The sequence below is a fragment of the Thrips palmi genome, unplaced genomic scaffold (assembly GCF_012932325.1).
Source record: "Thrips palmi isolate BJ-2018 unplaced genomic scaffold, TpBJ-2018v1 HiC_scaffold_17, whole genome shotgun sequence".
Lineage (NCBI taxonomy): Eukaryota > Metazoa > Arthropoda > Insecta > Thysanoptera > Thripidae > Thrips > Thrips palmi.
The window spans coordinates 1,902,273-1,920,665 of NW_023144626.1; the positions used below are offsets into that span (position 1 = coordinate 1,902,273).

At 37.9% G+C, this 18,393-nt stretch overlaps 4 protein-coding genes across 10 annotated transcripts; 2 read left to right on the top strand and 2 right to left on the bottom strand.

The window, feature by feature from the left end:
• The first annotated feature begins 261 nt into the window (after positions 1-261).
• On the top strand, positions 262-3,380 carry LOC117644142 (speckle targeted PIP5K1A-regulated poly(A) polymerase-like). The gene is made up of 7 exons (XM_034383389.1): positions 262-515; positions 596-707; positions 791-882; positions 983-1,324; positions 1,441-1,696; positions 1,781-2,237; positions 2,339-3,380. The coding sequence occupies exons 1-7, from the start codon at positions 350-352 to the stop codon at positions 3,098-3,100; spliced, it is 2,187 nt and encodes a 728-aa protein (XP_034239280.1). The 5' UTR covers positions 262-349; the 3' UTR covers positions 3,101-3,380.
• Positions 3,381-3,483: 103 nt separating this feature from the next.
• LOC117644141 (zinc finger and SCAN domain-containing protein 20-like) lies at positions 3,484-7,978 on the bottom strand. The gene is made up of 12 exons (XM_034383388.1): positions 7,817-7,978; positions 7,328-7,439; positions 6,859-7,230; positions 6,234-6,770; positions 5,979-6,134; positions 5,672-5,892; positions 5,410-5,573; positions 5,072-5,332; positions 4,807-4,990; positions 4,627-4,731; positions 4,343-4,536; positions 3,484-4,242 (listed from the first exon to the last, which is right to left on the bottom strand). The coding sequence occupies exons 1-12, from the start codon at positions 7,850-7,852 to the stop codon at positions 3,891-3,893; spliced, it is 2,694 nt and encodes an 897-aa protein (XP_034239279.1). The 5' UTR covers positions 7,853-7,978; the 3' UTR covers positions 3,484-3,890.
• Positions 7,979-8,028: 50 nt separating this feature from the next.
• On the top strand, positions 8,029-10,232 carry LOC117644144. 3 transcript variants are annotated; one of them, XM_034383395.1, is made up of 3 exons: positions 8,029-8,185; positions 8,778-8,907; positions 8,997-10,232. In XM_034383395.1, exons 2-3 carry the CDS (start codon positions 8,842-8,844, stop codon positions 9,126-9,128), a joined length of 198 nt encoding a protein of 65 aa, XP_034239286.1. In that variant the 5' UTR covers positions 8,029-8,185; positions 8,778-8,841; the 3' UTR covers positions 9,129-10,232. The 3 variants fall into 3 exon arrangements, with proteins under 3 accessions (XP_034239286.1, XP_034239288.1, XP_034239287.1); XM_034383397.1 differs by having other exon boundaries at positions 8,056-8,254; XM_034383396.1 differs by lacking the exon at positions 8,029-8,185 and adding an exon at positions 8,266-8,422.
• Positions 10,233-10,372: 140 nt separating this feature from the next.
• LOC117644143 (zinc finger protein 343-like) lies at positions 10,373-17,353 on the bottom strand. 5 transcript variants are annotated; one of them, XM_034383390.1, is made up of 4 exons: positions 17,243-17,353; positions 16,219-16,334; positions 15,502-15,650; positions 10,373-15,411 (listed from the first exon to the last, which is right to left on the bottom strand). In XM_034383390.1, the coding sequence occupies exons 2-4, from the start codon at positions 16,243-16,245 to the stop codon at positions 14,040-14,042; spliced, it is 1,548 nt and encodes a 515-aa protein (XP_034239281.1). In that variant the 5' UTR covers positions 16,246-16,334; positions 17,243-17,353; the 3' UTR covers positions 10,373-14,039. The 5 variants fall into 5 exon arrangements, with proteins under 5 accessions (XP_034239281.1, XP_034239282.1, XP_034239284.1 ...); XM_034383391.1 differs by lacking the exon at positions 17,243-17,353 and adding an exon at positions 17,100-17,232; XM_034383393.1 differs by lacking the exon at positions 17,243-17,353 and adding an exon at positions 16,957-17,089.
• Between the last annotated feature and the right edge of the window lie 1,040 nt (positions 17,354-18,393).

An 18,393-nucleotide genomic window follows, 5' to 3' on the forward strand; every position in this document is an offset into this window, starting at 1 on the left:
ACAGGTGCGCCAACCTCTAAAACACAGCAAATTTGAAACATAGTTCTAATTCGTCCAAGCTAGGCGCTTCCAAGAATATTTGATATTTCGAGAGCAATGAAACTTTACTCACACAAATGATACTTCAGCAGTCAGCTGTCTGAAAATACAAGAGAAAACTTAATTTATTTTCCGCCTTTGCTAACCTGGCAGAGATCTAAGATGGCGGAACCAATAAGAAACGGCGGCCGGTGATGTTTTCAAAACTTTGTCTGTCGGTTGCGGTGCGGTGTGTCCTGTGCGGTAGTACGCATTTTTGTTACTTAATATTTAATTTTGTTCGGCCACGCCGCAGTTGCTTGTCACAGCAATGAGTACCTCTGATCAGCGCCCTCCTTTTACATTTTGTGAAGTATGCAAAATAGATATGCTTCCCGAAAATTATGGTGCTCATGTTAATGGAAAGAAGCATAAACTTCAGGAGGAAAGATTAGGTACTAAGAAACATATCGAGGAGACAGGATTGTATATTAGAGGTAACTCAAAAACCTATAAGACCTTAATTTTAGTGATCACAAATATTTGCACGTAAGTTTACTGATCATTATTTTATTAGGTGTACCACCGAATGTGGATGCTGCAGAAATGTCTAAGGCTTTCGGAAAGTATGGATATATTGCCAAAATTGAAATTTATGGAAGAACTGCCTTTGTTCACTATGTTGATAAGTATGATGAACATAAAAACCGCATGCTTTTTTTTCTAAATGAGTTTGTGTCATTTATCTATTCAATTTGTTCTTTGATTAAAGGAGCTCTTGTGACGAGGCCTTAAAGCATCAACACGTTGTTTGCAATACTACTTTGTACGTAGATAGGCGGAAACTAATTGATCGTCCCAATCGTAAGTATTTTCATTGACAGCATTGCATTGTTTCAAACAAATTTCAAACTGCACATATGCTGCTATTCAAATTCATCATTATGTATCTTTGAACCATTAGCTGTCCGTGTCCAGAATAAAAGAGGTTTCGACAACACTCCAAAGACCTCAAAGACACCAATTAATGATAAGAGCAAAGGGCAGAAGAAACCAGCGCTTATAACAAAAGAGATATTGGACAAATTAGCTCGGCCAGCACCAATTTCAGAGCAAATGACAAAACTTAAAGAGCTCATTCTGGCAGGACCTGAACTTTGCAATGACATATGCAACAAAATTTGTTCAGATGTGATGCTTATAATGAACACGGCCACCTTTAGTACTTGTGAGCTACTTGCATTTGGATCCATGACAACAGGGTTGGCATTCAAAGATAGTGATCTAGATGTGTATGCTCATCTTGGTAAGTGTTCTTGAGGATATTTTTCTCATCAAAGAACATTCTTTACACGTTTTTTTTAAATTGCTGCAGATATCCACCTTGACCTATTAAGAAATAACATAAAAAAATTATTTCAGAGTTAAATCCTCAAACTCATCTTTTAAAAGGGCCAGGTGGCAAGCAAGACCAGAAGAAAATTTTTAACATTGCCAAAGGTAGTTTTTACAGGAGGCCTCAGGTATTCAAAGACATAGTTCCTATTCAAGGTGCAAAGATACCATTAATCAAGTTTGTGCATATAAATACAAATGTTGCATGTGATGTCAATTTCCGAGATGCAATTGGATATTACAATAGCAATCTTTTACGTCATTACCTTGACATGAACGAGAGGTGAGTTACGTAAAATACATCTAAGGTACACCCCGTGTCATGTCCCATTTTCTTAAACTAATCAAATGTCTCTCTTTTGCCCAGGTTTTTTAACTTGATGGTGTTTTTAAAATTTTGGGCACGAGTGCATGACTTTATTTCCTCATCCAAGTTATCAAGCTTTGCTTTGTGTATGTTAGGTCTGAATTTCATACTTTCTTTAAAGAATGAAGTTGGGGACAGAATAATTCCCACTGTTGATGACCTTTTGAATCAGTCTCAATCCTCTGATAGTGATATTTATGTTAATGAATGGAAATGTAGTTTTGATAATACTCCAATCAAAGTTACGCTTCCAGACTCACCTAACTATTCCCTAGTAGGATTACTAAAGGGATTCTTTGAGCACATAGCTACACTACCTTTCCAAACAGATGTGTTAAGTGTCTCAACGGGAGGATTAATTCCTAGAGAATTATTTAATAGCCCTGATGAACTCCCTAATGCGTACATATGCTATAAAAATTTTATTCTGAAGCATCCAGGAGAAGTTCTAGTAAAGGTATGGAGCAAAGAGATTTTTTCTGTATTTGGGAAACTTGCTTGTTTGTTTCCCTACTCATTTTTCTCTAAGTAACTATGAAATGCTTTTATTTTTTTCAGCCTGAACACTATGCTGTGATCCATGACCCATTCAGACTAAATCACAACTTGTTAGGTAGAGTTAACTTGCAGACAATGCAAAGTTTTGTAAATGCATGTAAAAAAGCGGCAGAAGACTGTGCTGTCGCTATGAACAACAAAGAGATGGAGTCCACACTCTTGCATCATCTGCTAGATGCTCGCAAGCGTCCGCCTCAAGTGGAGGTTCAAGGCACCTCACAAATCAAGGATCACAATATTGGTCCCACATCACTTATTCTTGATAATCCCTTCATTGGCAATGAAAATCCACTTTTAGATTTGGCTGACATCATTTGCATGATTTTTGAAAAGATTCTTCTTCTTAATGTGACCAAATTAGAAGAAGACAAGACTGAAACCAGTTGCAAAGTCAGTAGAGCAGATGATATGAAAGATGTGCATGAGAACAGCCAACCACGTATTCTGGTTACTTGTGAAGGGAAAATAGATGTTTGGAATGGAAGGAAGAAGGCAAAAAACCTACTTAAACTCATCAATCCATTGACTTTTGAAGATGAAGTTAAGGTTTCTGAATACCTGAAGCAACATGCTGGGAAAGATACCAATGTACCTCTTTCCTTTCAATGTGAACTCCTATGTAAGGTTAAACAATATAATTTGCTCTTTGACAATTTTCCATCTAAAAGAAACTTCAAAGTCTTTTGGATGATAATTCAACAACAGCTCCCTAAATGGGTAACTGGTTTAAAAGATGCTCTTAAGAAATCTTCTGAAATATGAGATTCACAGCAGCAGCAAGGTAAGTTACTGAAGGGTCAGTGACTTAGCTTGCTGCAAGTCCATCTATTGTTGTCATGATTTAGGAATATGATAACCTGTAGGAAATCAGAATGCAGGTCTTCAAGACTGCCACTGGAAATCCGGGACTCCTATGTGTTCTGTCCCTCCCCCAAATGAAGAATTGACCTTTTGTTTTTGTATTATATGCACATACAGATGTACATAATTTTATTTCTGATAGTCTGATTTGTCTTCAATTAAATTTGAAGGGAGTATATTATTACTTTCTTTATTTCAAGAATAAATATGTCCTCTTCCATACTTAAACAAATTCGTTAGTGAGGGTGATTGTTTTGTGAATGGTCAGTAATGAAAGAATTCAGTTACGTTCACACAAGTAATTTATTTCATACAAAGCACTTTAATCAAATTTTAAAATTAATCAAAACCAAAACACTCAGTAGTTCTAATCAAACTAAAAGCAATGAAGAAAAAAATATCTAACGCACTAGATAATGAACGATTCCTATTTACATGCCTTAAACAGTAACATTTCCAAGCTCAAGAAAATATAAATGGAAGTGTTTCAACACTCACTTCAATCTGACTAATATTAAACATGGTTTGCATTTAATTTGCAAGGAAAACCATTGAACTTGATTAAGTGGAAATATTTCTACAAGTAAATCCCAGAAACTACAACCTCCTTACCCTCAAACATTTATGTAAAGGAATTCTAGGAATGTAGTAGTGTCTACAAGACCCCAGTGCTCTAACAACATTCATCTTACTAATCAGCTATCTCTTGCTTAATAATTCTAATAACTGACTTCTTCCGTTTACTATCTCTATCCATCGGAACATCACACTCTATGCTTCTCTTGTTAGACTCTATTTGTTTGTTCTGTTCATTACATGAGACCTCCATGACATCGGCCACTTCAGGGGTTAATCCTTCATTCAGCTCAGAATCAATAATTACAACAACTGTAGAGCTGTCCTCAGTCACCATGGCACCTTCATCAAGACGAACAAATTCACCATTCTCATTCATGTACCCTTGAATTGTTTGAATTTCTTCACCAGCCATAGTCTCAGTTTCATCATCATCACCTTCTTTGGGTTGTAAAATTGAAAGCTCTCTGTAAGGATACAACAAACAAATGATTACCAAGTTTGGTCTACATGTAAGTAAAAAAAAACCTGAAAGTCACACAGGGTTAATTAAACCAATTATGTTACCTAGTTGCATCTCCTGTGTACACCTGTACTTCGTCCGTTTCCAAACAAAGTTGAATATTACCAGCCTGGGATACCAGTTGATAAAATGGAAATTCTGTCCTTGTTCCCTCTCCATCAGCATCAATGTCCGAAATCAAAATAGTTGAAGGGTCATCTGCATCCTCCTGTGATCCATCTTGACTTCCATGTTTACCCTAGCGTAAGGGGGTTAAAAAAAGGAAGTTTAAGATAAGAAATTGAAAGTTAAATAGAACTAAGACGTCAGAGCATTAACAAGTTATTACCCTTCGACTGGCATCCCCCCTCCTCTTTTTAGCTTTGGACAGAAACGCAGCTCCAGCTGCTTCCGATTTAGCTGCCCTTTGTTCCTTCAAAGCTAATCGTGCTTTCTGCAAGCAAACAGGGAATTGTTACTATGAAAAACAGGAGATGGATCACAAGTTAAATAAGAATGTGCTAATAACCTCTTGATCTTCCTTTTTCTTCTGAAGTTCCTTTTCTTTATCCCATAACTCATCCAAAGTGATAGGACGGCCCATTTTTTCTGAAAGGTTGTTGAGGTATTCTTTGGTAACTTCCTCACCCTTCCGCACCCATTCTGGATCTACCTGAGACGGCTGTCCTCCATTTTCTTGCATTAATTTATACCTGCAAGTTGTGAGCACGCATGATGTCTTATTTGTGGTCAACAATGAAATATGAACTTTGCATCTAAAAATATTTGCTTACTTGCGGTATGAGAAGTCAGGACAGTTGTGGATCGATCGTACGTGCTTAGCAATATTGCCTTGAGTATTGCATGCATAAGAACAAAATGGACAAGCATAAGGGCGCTCTTTTGTGTGGATTGCATGATGACGCAAAAGGTGATGCTTAGTTTGAAAACTTTTGTCACAGTCACCACACTTAAAAAGGCGTTCACCATGGACTGCGTTTCGATGGACATTCAAACGAGCCAGGCAAGCAAATGATGCTGAGCATTCGTCACATCTGTATAAGATAATGCATACAGGTTATACATATAAGAACGGAAATAACTTTGCAAATATCTGCATTAGTACACTGACTTGTAAGGCCTTTCCCCAGTGTGGGATCGCATATGCTCCAAAAATGCGTTTTTCTGCTTCACACTTGCTCCACAGACAGGGCACACATGATTATTATATTCACCATGATGGCGCATTCTAATGTGAACTCGAAGATTGTTTGCACGGTGAGTGACAAAGCCACACTGAAATATTAACAGCAAAACATTTACTGTACTGTTTTTGCAGTAGTAAATGCAGTAGTAAACTGAACTCCTATTTGTTGTTCTCAACAATAACTTACCACTTCGCACTCATGTTTTGTTTTCCTCTCATGAATGGCCTTAACATGGTCTCTTAGTGTTGAGTCCTTAGCAAAGGCCTTACCACAAAATTCACAAATTTTGTTTCTTTCTCCTGTGTGAATAGTCTGGTGTCGAGAAAGGTCGACTTTTGTGTATGCTTTATATTCACAGTGGGGGCATGCAAAATCTCTTTCATTCCGATGCCTCTTCATATGGAGCTCTGGAGGAAAAGTATCTCTTTTTTAAAAGAAACATTGCAAGAAAGAATACAGATAAGGCAAAAATTAATGGGAATTTTTATCTTACGTAATCCACAAGATTGACTAAATGTCTTGTTGCACTCTGAGCATGCATACACAGTTTTAGAAGAATTTTTGGGAATATTTTCTTTGTGCTTCTTTACATGAACAGACAATGCATACTTGGTTTTACTCTTAAAATCGCAGAAATGACAACCATATTCTGAAAAAAAGGAAGGCAATCACATACATTAACAAGGTGAATTTAATGTGATTCAATTTGTTGAGAAAATGTGCTTTTTCTTCTCCCAGATTAATTTACCATTTTCCTCCTCAACAGGATCATCTTCATCTTCTTCATTTTCATCGTCATCCTCAGCAGGAATATATGGATCACCAACAATGACAGTACCCTCTTCATCACCAGCTTCTGCAGTTTGATCCTCCACAATGGTTTCTGATGATTCAATCTTAACAGTTATCATAGAAGATTCATCTTCTGCTACAGCTATCTCAACACCTTCACTCTCTTGATTGTTAGTCTTATCTTTGAGGCAGTCTGACTGATCAAGATTTACATTCAAAGTGATTCCTTGGTTCAAATCTTTTTGAGAAACTTTTGACAAACTAGCAAGAATTTCTGCAGATTCCACATCAGCTATGTCAGACGACACAGCAGCACTTTGTCTTAAAACCCGAGGAGTCACCCTTTCAATAACAATGTCCTTAGCCTTGGTACTTGGCTTAGTGGGTGAAGCTGGCTGTGCTCTTGGCTTCCTAACTCCTCTTATCAGGTTTGCCACATTAATGCGCTTAGTTTTGCGCCCATGCAAAGTTCTTATATCCTCCATCAGGACAACTGGAAAATAGAATTGTTTATGAATTATTAAATGGAGTTCCATAAAAATTAAAAGGCAGCAGGACATGTATCATAAGAAAAGTCATACCAGGAGTTCCTTCATCAATGGCAGGCACCTTCATGTCATCATGAGACGAACTTTGAATTTCTTTTTCTTTTTTTACTCGCAGTCGAAATGGTAATTTTCCTTTAACACCGCTTTGTCCTGGAGTGATTTCAATTTGTTCTTCACCTTTAGAAGGACTTTCAAATGTTGATTCTTGTTCTGAAGGTGAGGCTTCCACTTCATCTGCATCATTAATCTGGTCATCAGCCTCAGACTGATTATTGAGAGGATCATCTTCGGTTGTATTGATCTTTCGGGGTGATCCCTTAGCTAAACCAACAGATTCAAGAGATACTGATATTTTACGAGGACTTCCTCCTCTCCTTAATCCAGGCCGCTTTTGACTTAAACCAGCTAAGAATTCGGAATATGCAAAGAAAAGGAAAGATTAATAGTGACCACAAAAAAGATATCTATTAACAATAAATGATAAATAAAAAGAGAGACAAACCTGGTTCATCATTTGATGCCGCAGTATCCGGCAGCTTTTGCTGAATACAACTTAAAGCTTTCTTACGGATACTTTCAGGCAAATGCTGCAGCTTCTTGAATAGAGCTTCGACCTGTCGCAAAACAAATGGAGCAAATGACTGAACTTGTTTCAAAGAGAGGCGGTTGGTGGTTGTAAAGGGTACACAAACAAAATACATAGACAAACTTTTCAATTTTAGAAACCTGACTGGCAATTTCAACAAGGTTAGAGGGCAGACAACATTAATCGTAGTTGATGCGAAACCCTTCACGATACAAACATCACATGCCAGAGGTTCAAACTAGTAATCATAACAAACCACAGAAGTTTTTAAAGTGATCTAGCGGGGGAAAATTTGGTGCAAGTATGTCGCTGATGCAAGATAGAGAACGAGCGAACGCACGCCATCATAGCGCTACAAGGAAAGGTCCGAAATACTGCCAAAACCATATCCTATCATTTCTTTACCTCTTCCAACACATCGGGACTTTCAGCGGCTTCCATTTCTCACGCGATAGAAATCATAAACAATACTAAATGAATTCATGCACTACAAATTCGCCATACTCTGCTGGTAACCTTGCCACAAGTTTTTCCTCAACGGACTCTAGACGGAAATGGCGGCAAGTCGACGCGTTACGTCCCCCCCCTTTCCCCTCCCCGCTCCGCTCCCGGTTCCGCCTCTGCGTTCTGCCAATACACCTGGAGCGAGTTACGCGCAGAAAGGTTGCGTCTGCGTGTTTGCATGTAGTCTGCTAGGCGTCACATAAACATTGTTATTAGTCTAGGAATTGCATATTTGCTAACTATCATGAAAGGAGATGCGCCCAAGTTGAGGTTTGTGTTCTCATGCTTTGTGGTCAATCCAGCCGCCGTTCCACTGAGCAGCTGGGAAGGCGCTTCGAGGTGGGCGAGGCTGGCGAGGCGGGTGTGCAGACGACTTTAGGGCTACCGGTTCATGCGAAAAGGTTTTTGCTCGTCAGGATTTTACTCCAACAATGACTGTTGCATCAGAGTTATTGGCGGAGTAATGGAGCCGACACCCTAGTTTGGGTGGTTTTTGTTTGGTGTCGGGTATGTGGGTTCGGAGTTAAATAATTCTTGTTTATCCCTCTTAGAAACCCCTCTATTTTTATCTTTCACTACTTTAGTGTTCTGCTCCTACCCTTTAAATTCATTTCATTAAATTTGAGGACTTTTCATGCGTCATTGTCTTTTTAAATTTGGGATCAGAAATGAATGAAGTTTTGTGAAAGAAGAAGCCTTTCACATGGAGGAGGGCAATATGATTTCATGAGGACCATATTCTCCCAGTAGCGTTTTCTGGAGTCCTACGTTTTCTTGCCTCCTAAATCATCTCAACTTAGGCAAATTTTTTCTTAAGTATGTTTATGCAATATGTTCTGAATTTATGTATTTCTATTTTCAGACGATGATTGTTCCAAACATCTCACTGTAGTATGTGATTCTTCAATCAATGTATAGCGTATACCATGTCCTCAACCATCATGGAAGACACCTTATACCTCTTAAATTCAATTCTGTTAGGTGAAGATCCTGTGAGTAAAATGAATTTATCAAAGAAATGATTTTTAAATGCCTTGTGAAGTACTTTAATTTAACCCTTTCTTTTATCTCATTATCACAGACAGTGGAAGACTTCATACTTCTTGTGGGAACTTGTGTGGCATTTGTTGCCTTTGTTTTGTGGTGCTGTTTTCCAGTGGCACCCAAGGACCCTCCTCCGGGTTATAGAAGACCTGAACCCGCCTATTTTTAAGTGGGCGTTTAATCGTTAGAAGTTACTGTTTGGGAAAGACGGAATAACAATTTACAAGAACCTTCACCCTTTCTGTAAACATTTATTCCATTGGAAAAATATTTTGCTTTAGGAACTATGCTGTTATTTTTGCTGGAGGTAAACTGTCCGATTCATGGAAAAGCTGTGAGATGAATTACTTTGAAATTCCTCTCTCAATACCTTGGTTGGTGGTAATGTTTTTTTCTTTGAGTATCACCTTTGACGATTTGCAACCTCCATAACATATGTTGTCTTTCTGGTATTTTACAGGTTTTTTGTTTTAGATCTTAGAAAAATACTTTTGATGTACAGTCTAATTTTGTATGCAATTAATCCTGTTTTGATTGCCCTCTGACATATTTTCCTGTACACTTAACTTGACTTAAAATATCTTTCATATCATTCAAGCTACATGAATGTTGAATGACCTTACTTCTCATGCCTTTATTGTGCATCCTCTTTTTAACTTGTATTGCTGTAACTGATTCCACTTTGGAGGTTGTGAAATACTTGCATAATCAACAATAATGTCAATATATATTTTTATTTTTTTTTGCCAGAAAAATGTTGCACTGGCAAACAATAATTTTTGGTGTGCCAATTTAGCAATTGTCTTGTCAGTTTGCTTGACGAAACAGAAATGTGAAACCTGGATGAAACGGCTGCAACAAGCCTTGTGATGAGGCAAGGCAAGAGAAGCCATTAGGTTTAGATTTTCTCGTTTAAGGTGAGAATAATTTCTGTATTATAGTAGAACGATTGATTGTTTTGTCTTCATTGTCAGCTGTGATTTTACCGTAAAATTTTATCAACTACTGGAAGGTTTGCCTAACAATTTATCTAGTCAAAGCGACTGAATATTTTCCATTAAGCTACAAGTTCTTTATGTTATCTCATTTCATACATAAGAAAAGAATTAGCAACTATTTATAAATGATTGATTACTTAATTTTAGTTATCATATTTCTGTTATGATGTTATGTGTTACAAAACTTACCTATAAGATTTTTTTTAATGATCACATGATTTAACTGCATCTATTGTGGTGAAGAAATATACACTGCTTTCTCATTTAACAAGCAATGCAAAGCTTTGATTTGAAAGAGAGAATGTGACTGAGGAACTATCAACACCCAAGTCCTATGTGGCCCATACTCGTGCACAAGACTAGAAATGAGTTAGGTTGTATAAGGCGTTTTTAAGGGTAAAAAAAGGGGTCTACATCTTATCACATAATTTAATTATAACTTACAAAATGAAAAAAAAATCATAGTCTAAACATATTTTTCAAAACATAAAAACCTATGGTACAAAATAACTATTACAAGATCATGTCCAATGATGATGCAAAAGAAACATTGACATGGCAGAGCCTCTCTAGCAAGTGCCAACAAGTTAGTACAAAATTTAAGGAAAAATACAACAAACAAATGATTGAAGTAGAGAAGCAACAGCCATGAAAAAGGCGTAGAAAGGTAAGCAAGGAAATGGAATCTGGAAATTTTAATAGCCCTGACAGCTAAAACCCAAAACTTAAAATTCAAAAACTTGGTGAAAATTTTTTTAATTTTTTTTTAAGGGGTGGGGGCAGATCTAAGCACTTACTGCAAAATCATTCCCAAATCAAGACCACCTGCAAACACATTCATTGGGGAATAAATTAATTGACAACTAATACAAAAATGACTAGACTCCTTGTAATAACTGCAATTAAAAATAAAACTTATCTTGCAGTGTTTCTCATGTTACAATGTTAGCACAGTGCAATACATTTTAATGCTACATCCAACTAGTATTGTGCTCTGTTCGTACTTAGATCCACTAGTGGAACATTACGCCAATATACCTCCTTCCTAGCCCAAACTAGATATCCATCAACAACCAATCCAAAAGCACAGCCAATAGCCCTTCACTTCCTCAATCTGCCCGCCTTGAAACAGTCCAAAATTAGTCTTCAAACATTACATTTGACTCCTGTTAACATACAAAGGGAATAGAGAGAGCAATAGAGTTCAAAATCATTAAGAAATAACAAGATTTAAATATTGATTCACAGTTTGATTTGAGGAAAAGAAAGAAAATAATAACCACTGGCAAATTGATTTTTGATATTAAAGAAACAGTTTCCTGATCTTGGATTGAGCAAGCAGTGGGAAGTCAATAATTTAAGGATGCGCCAAAAATGTTGACATGAAAACACAGAGGTTTCCATCAATCTGTCACACTATCATTCACTCATTACACTTCTACATGGAACAAAACGCTCAAACATTTCTCACAACAAGTCTCCAAAAAAAAAAAAAGCCACAGCTGCTGATAGAGGTTTAGGCAGAAAGGGAAACCACAAAAATGCACTTTGAATGTAACTGTCTCCACTCTCATAGGGGAAATACAATTTGACTTTTACTGTATTGTCTTACTAAATGAGCAAAATGCCCCATAAAGTTACAGAGGGCCGTTACCCTCAATCTACATTATTGCCCTAATTCAGTTGAATATCTACCTCTAAGGCTTTCTTTTCACATCAACAATGCCAAAATATTTAGCAAACTTACACTCTATAACCAAATAACAATGTTCAGTGAGTTTCAATGTAACTGTGCACCAGCTACTTTCTCATATTCAATGTGGAGTCTTAATAGAACCCTGCCGAGAAGACGCTAACAGCCTATAAAATACACCTCTAACTACAAAAATCAAGGCACAAATGCCACTTTTGAAATCAGATAAACAGGATGGTCAGTCCATAAGGATTCAAATTCACTCAAGAACCCACAGCAATGCAATGCATTTCTAAATTAAAACAAGGATGTTCGTTTGTTTTTCGTTTTAAGAAGAAGGCAAAAGAACAAGAACTGCTTACTTTTATTTTAAATTTTTTTTAAAAAAAAGGCCAAGAAATAATTTTTTGAGACAAGATTTGTATGCACACTGTTCCACTTATTTTCCAAGCTATGAAATTTTAGAGCTGAGGAAATAACAAAAATGAAAAAGAAAAAAAAAAGCCCAGCAATGAGGCTCAGATGTCAGTTCATCAATACCCCATCCATCAATTGTTGTGAAACAACGTAGAAGAAACTATTAGGACTAAAATAAAACTAATACAAACATGAAAAATTTCGTAGCAAATGCATCACTATATTTCTTGGAACATTAGTCACTGTCGTACATTCCTATGTAAAGTATACAGTGAACAGTCATTTTTAAGTCCGCACATTGCTTGCTTATGGATTTTACCACAAATAATCACACCACCCTTGTAAAGTGCCTCATCGGATTACAAATGGAGGATGCGACCATGTGTAGCACTCCAGTGCAGGGGCACTCATGTAACAAAATAATTATACAAAGCTCTGAAAATAGGATAAAATTCAACCTTCTAAAGTGATTTTATAAATGATTTCCTTGTTGGAGCTGCTAATCAATTGAGTAATGAATGTGTCTTCAAGTACTAGTTTTAGAGCATACTGACTGACTGTGGTACATGCAGTAGTGTGCTATATCATTTTTGTTAAGGTAACAATAAAATAACAAACTTCAAGTCAATTTTGTTGTACTGCCCACAGATCCAAATCGATAGAAGATACTATTTTTAAAAACACAATTTACATGAAAATATAACACCCATCACCTACATTTCTATATTCTTAGTCAGCTTACTTTTGTAGTGATTCATAAATAATCACAGGTTGTTAGGAAGTGATCTCTTCTCAATTTCGCCGCTCATATCCACTCATTCCACTCTCCTTGGAAACCACCCCACAATCTCACAAGAGACATGACGAGGCCCTGCTGCCATATTTGGCAATGAAGAGTACATCTCAAGAAACTTAACACTTCTAGGTCTTAGTAAACGTCTTTTATGTACAACAAAAATACATAACAGGATATCCAAAGTAGATTCTACTATCTGATTTCTACAACCCTATTGAAAAATTTAAAAAACATAAAAAAATTAAAAAAAACCATCACAATCACATTAAAAGAGCAAGAAATAAACAGCAATGTTTAGAAAACATGAGCACATTCCTAGCTATGTGCGTGATGCTTAATACAAAATGGTTATGTGTGAATCACAAATGCCCAGAATACACTCCTTGCAAAAAAAAACAGATTATAAATAATTGCAGGAACCAGTGAAACAGTTACATACGTCTCAATGTATGAGCTGAGAGTAGCACTACCTACCATTTACTTGTAGAAAACTAACATTATTTGGTGCTTTTGCTGATTACTCTACTCTAGTCATTGTTCAGCAGTATAAGTCATGCAGTCCTTCAAATCTTTTGTTCATATTAGGCTTAGAATAGTAATAACATTTTTTACATCTAATAGTTAAAATAATATTTATGGTATATCATAACACTATAATTAATAACGTAAAACAAAGAAACAAGAATAACTAAGCTGCCAATAAATATTTGGATGCCACTGATCTTTGGACTTAAATGGAACTCCTTAGGTCACATTTGTTCAGTAAGCGTCAACTGTTGCAAGAGAGTAATAGTGCAAGAGCAACAACTTGGTTAAAATTCTAGCTACAACATAATTAGACAGTGTCATACTTGAGTTCCTATTTACTTGCCTCTGAAACTAAAAAGAGAGCATTACAATCTGTGACCCTATTGTACTAAACAACAAACAGGAATAATAATAAGAAGAAAAAAAAAAGAGGGCCCAAGAAATTTCTACAAAGAACAGTATGGTAGGCAACAAATACTATTATTACACTATACATTACAAAAGTCAATACTTCTTAATTGGTGAATATCCACTTACAATGGAACTGGTTTCAGCAAAAAGTCTTACAGTAGTTTTACCCTTTTCAGCACATTATGATGCCAAGAGAAAGTAGATCAACAATTCATATAAATTGTTACGAATAGCCACTCAAATTCCAATTTTTGCAAGATCTGCACTTGAGCGGTGAACACGCATGTGATTGACCAAATTATTTTTATGAGCAAAGCTCCTTTCACAGTGGGGGCATTTTAGGGGTTTGTTAACAGCATGTGTTCGCTCATGCTGTATCAACTGCAGTTGTCGCTCAAACCTCTCCCCACAGTGGCGACATGTGAACGGTTTTTCCCCAGGGGTATGGGTGAACATATGATTTTCCAAACTGACCCTGTCATTGAAAGTTGCATCACAATGAGTGCATGCAAACGGGTGGTCTACTTCATGCGTGCGCATGTGCGCTTGTAAGTGACCTTTTTGAGTGAACTTTTGGTTACAGACTTTGCAAAGGTACTGTTTGTTACCTGAATGAGTTTTGCGATGATACCATAAGCCAGCTCGTGAAGAATATGTATTTGAGCATAGCTCACATTTATAACATTTGTCAAGTTTAGGGCTTTTAGCCAAAAGAGCTTGGATTTGTGCAGACTGAAGCGTGCGCGGCTCAGGTGGTGGTACTGATGGTGGGATGGCTGATATTATCAGGTCATTGAAACGGGCTGAACCATGGCGAATAGCTTGTTGGGCAGCACCCCCGGCAACATCATCAGCTTTGCTGAACATTGATTCAACAAACATTTGGGCAAAATTCGGCTCTGAGGATTGATTTGACCTGCCAACCGGACTATTCCTAGGACTGTCTCTACGCCCATTATCAGTTGCAGATCGTTTCATTGGGCTTTGCGAGCGACGAGTAACTTCCATTTCAACCTCTGCACCAACAGCTGCAGAGTCACCCACTTCTTCTTCATCTGACTGACGTACTGAGTTTAGTACATCATTGTCTGGATCCCAAGGGGGAGCCTGACCCCTACTACGATGGTACTTTATGTGAACTTCAAGGTGGCTTTTTTGAGAAAACCGTTTAAAGCAGACATAACAAGAATATTGTTTGTCACCTGAGTGTGCTTTCTTGTGATACCACAGTCCAGCACGAGATGAATAGGATCGAGGACACAAATCACAACGATAGCATTTGTCAAGGCGCGATGAAGATCCAATAACTACGCGAGGAGTGATACTTAGCTCAGAATCAGGCTGAGAGCTCTGCGCATCTGACTGGCCTACTATCACTTCACAAAACATTGGAGCAAAGTCCATATCTGGATCAGGGTCTGGGTCAGGCTCAGCATCTTCATATTCTGGAGGAGTTGTTGCGGGAGCTGGGCCAGCACTAGTGGCAGCAAGTGGGGGAGAGCCCTCTCGACTAGCAGGGGAAGGATTCATAACAGGAACCACACTGATGTTTCTTGCAGCTAAAATGTCCATGGCTCCTTGGATTTGGCTTCTCTCTTCTCTGCTAGGACTGAAACAAAAACAGTCACATTCACAATGAGAAAGATTTTTTTTAGGAGGATGCAGCAAAAATGGCTTGATAACATTCCAAGAATATTACCTCCAAGAATCATACAGTTCTTCAGCTGGTCTTGGTCGAATAGCTCGAGGTTTTAGGCCATTACTATCCTGTTGATAGGAGCTTTTAGGTGGTCGCCCTCTTGGTCTTTTCATGGCTGCCAAAGCAGACTCCAAGTCCATGTTTAACGTCTGCAACACACAAGATCAAGATCTTATTGATAGATACTTTAAAATGTGATGCACAGAGACATAACAGACATATTCATTTCTTGATATGTTGAAAAGTAATGTACATGCAAAATGAGAATCACTCACACACAACAAAAAGAGATCATTCAGCATTCATCTCATAAACAATATAAAACATCTACTGTCAGCGCAAGTTTAACAATTCATTTAAGCTTTGAGTTTATTTACTATTAATGTAAAACCATATTTCAAATGTATTCTTCATTGGAAAGAAAAACAAATTTTATCACTTCCAAAATAGGAAAACCAAAAAATGCTAGACTGATATAATATTAATGAGAAGGAATAAAAGTGATTGCTAAACCCACAAAGTTAACAGACAAGTCACTGAGTTCTGAGGAGATGAAAGCTATCCAAAAGAATATTTCAGCTTTCATCAGAACAGACCAGGTTCTGGTGAAATTAGTGTGCATGAGCATCTATCCTTGCAGATCCACATTTCCAAATTTAATTGGATTAATCATTGAAAAAATAAAAAGCAATGAGAGTGAACCTATTTTATATTTACCTGAGTAAAAATAGTAGGATGGTACATAATGGCACCTATCTCAGAAATCCAAAAGGGATGGCAGATTCATTCACACATGTGTCTGTCTAGTGGTTTCACTGAAGATTGCACCATACCTAGAAGTGAATCATCAACACACAGCTTCAAAAATATGTCATGCTTTTCTGGACAGCAACAAACAACACAAACCAAAGTGGGCAAGACAAACACAAGCAAACAGCCCAATATTAAGTACAAACAGCACACGGGGTGGAGAAGGTAGCAAAGTCCTGCTAAACTTCAAGACTACTAGGGCACCATAACCTCTGATCCGTGACCATGCAAGTAGGTCCTAGATCGAGATTACACATTCAGCATAACAGCGAAAACACTAAGCATGTTTTCAAACTTTTGGTGGCCCGTGAATTAATTTGGCATTTCTTACTCTTTGGTCCGTCAAGGTCAACACATAGTCTATCGAGGCCAAAGACGCGGTCCCCTGTCCCTGCTGTCACACGCTACCTGCTACACACTTGTTTACGTTCCACCCACACAACAACAAACGCCACCGGGGGATCCGCACGACGAACTAGAGATAATACTCCCTCCCATTTCCTGTTTAAAACTTAAGGGAAAGATATTGTTCCTCAAAGACCCCAACGCGTGGTGTGTCCAAAAATCGCTACGAGCATTCCACTATTTTCGTCATACGCTGTCGATCAATTTTGAACCCAGGTATTATTATCCAGCACAACTGACCGTTTCAGGCAAGGTTATGACAAATACACAGCTGCTCCTAAGGTTCTCGACAACCACAGTTCAGGACAAACGATTGCCAGAATTTTGGCGACGGGTCATTCTCAACAACGTGATTTATGAGGGACTATGTCATTAATACATACCCGTGGGCTAGGCCTGTGCCACAATTTTCTCAAGTGTCCTCGTCACAACACTTGACCAGTTTGCTCACTTTCACAAAATGTCAGAACTTCACCAAACACCTACTCCGAGACAGACTGCTTAGAATGTGGGGGAAAATACTTACGTAAATCAAAATCCAGGATTTGGGAAGTTCGAAGCCGATACTAAATTTTCACAGATCGCATCACTTTACAGGCGCCATTATCATTTTGATTTCCACTGCCTTCTAATAACCAGAAACACAGTGACATTTTTGCAAGCCGTTCTTGCCGCCACAACCGCAGCCGCAGCATCTTCCGCTGGAGCGCTACTTTCAAAATGCGTTTTGCCTTGGACCGATGTGTAGCCCCGTTAGATGGCTTCTGGAAAGCTTCGATGTTTCAGAGAGGAAATGGAAAAACCAAAGTCTTAATGACGTTTTGTAATCATTTTTTTTTTATTTTTGTCTTACGAAATATACAGGGATGCAGACAGCTTCACAAGTGGAGCAAACGATGAAAACTATTTGCATAAAGCTCGGATCTGACCTGAAGTAAAAGAAGTCATCTAATGAACTACATATGAACAAGACCTAAGTATAGGCGGTGAAAAATTATTCCACGTAGCAGCCCAGGTGAGTTTGGGGAGTGTGAGTGCACGTTTATATTTGGCGGGGCTGCAGGTGCGGCTTGAGCTTAAGTTAGTTGGCGTGACGAAGGAACCATAAGATATGAGCAAAATATCAGAAAAGTAATCCTATTTCATACATTCTATCACACGATCAATTCTTTATCGGATTGCGAGCCCCTCAAAAGCTCGGAAAGAACAAATACAGAGTCAGAAATGCCACACCGGTTGGTCAAACTGAACGCCAAGAGAAATGCACAGCCAAGGAGACGAAACTCAATAGATGCCTGATAACCAATACGCGGGAATCCCAAATCATTTATTGAATCCTTCAAAAGAAAGAAAGGAAATAAAGCGATGCCCTAGAAAAGCCCTCGCAATTATATTCGCGCTGAACCATTGAAGGTCTATACTAAATAAGAAGATATAACCCGTAGTCAGTGCCGCAAATCGACAACTCCCCAATCCATCACATTTCTTTACTTTACACGTACCGATTTGCGTTTTTAAAAAGCACCGTTTGACTGAAAACAAATTGTGTTTCCACGTTCTTGTCTTTATTTGATCATCTTGCCATTTGAAAGGGAGCATTTTGTCTCTAGAGCCACCAAATTCTGTTTTGTTTTACTCTCCTGTAACCGCCGGTGGCTAAGCAGAACGCACCTCGAA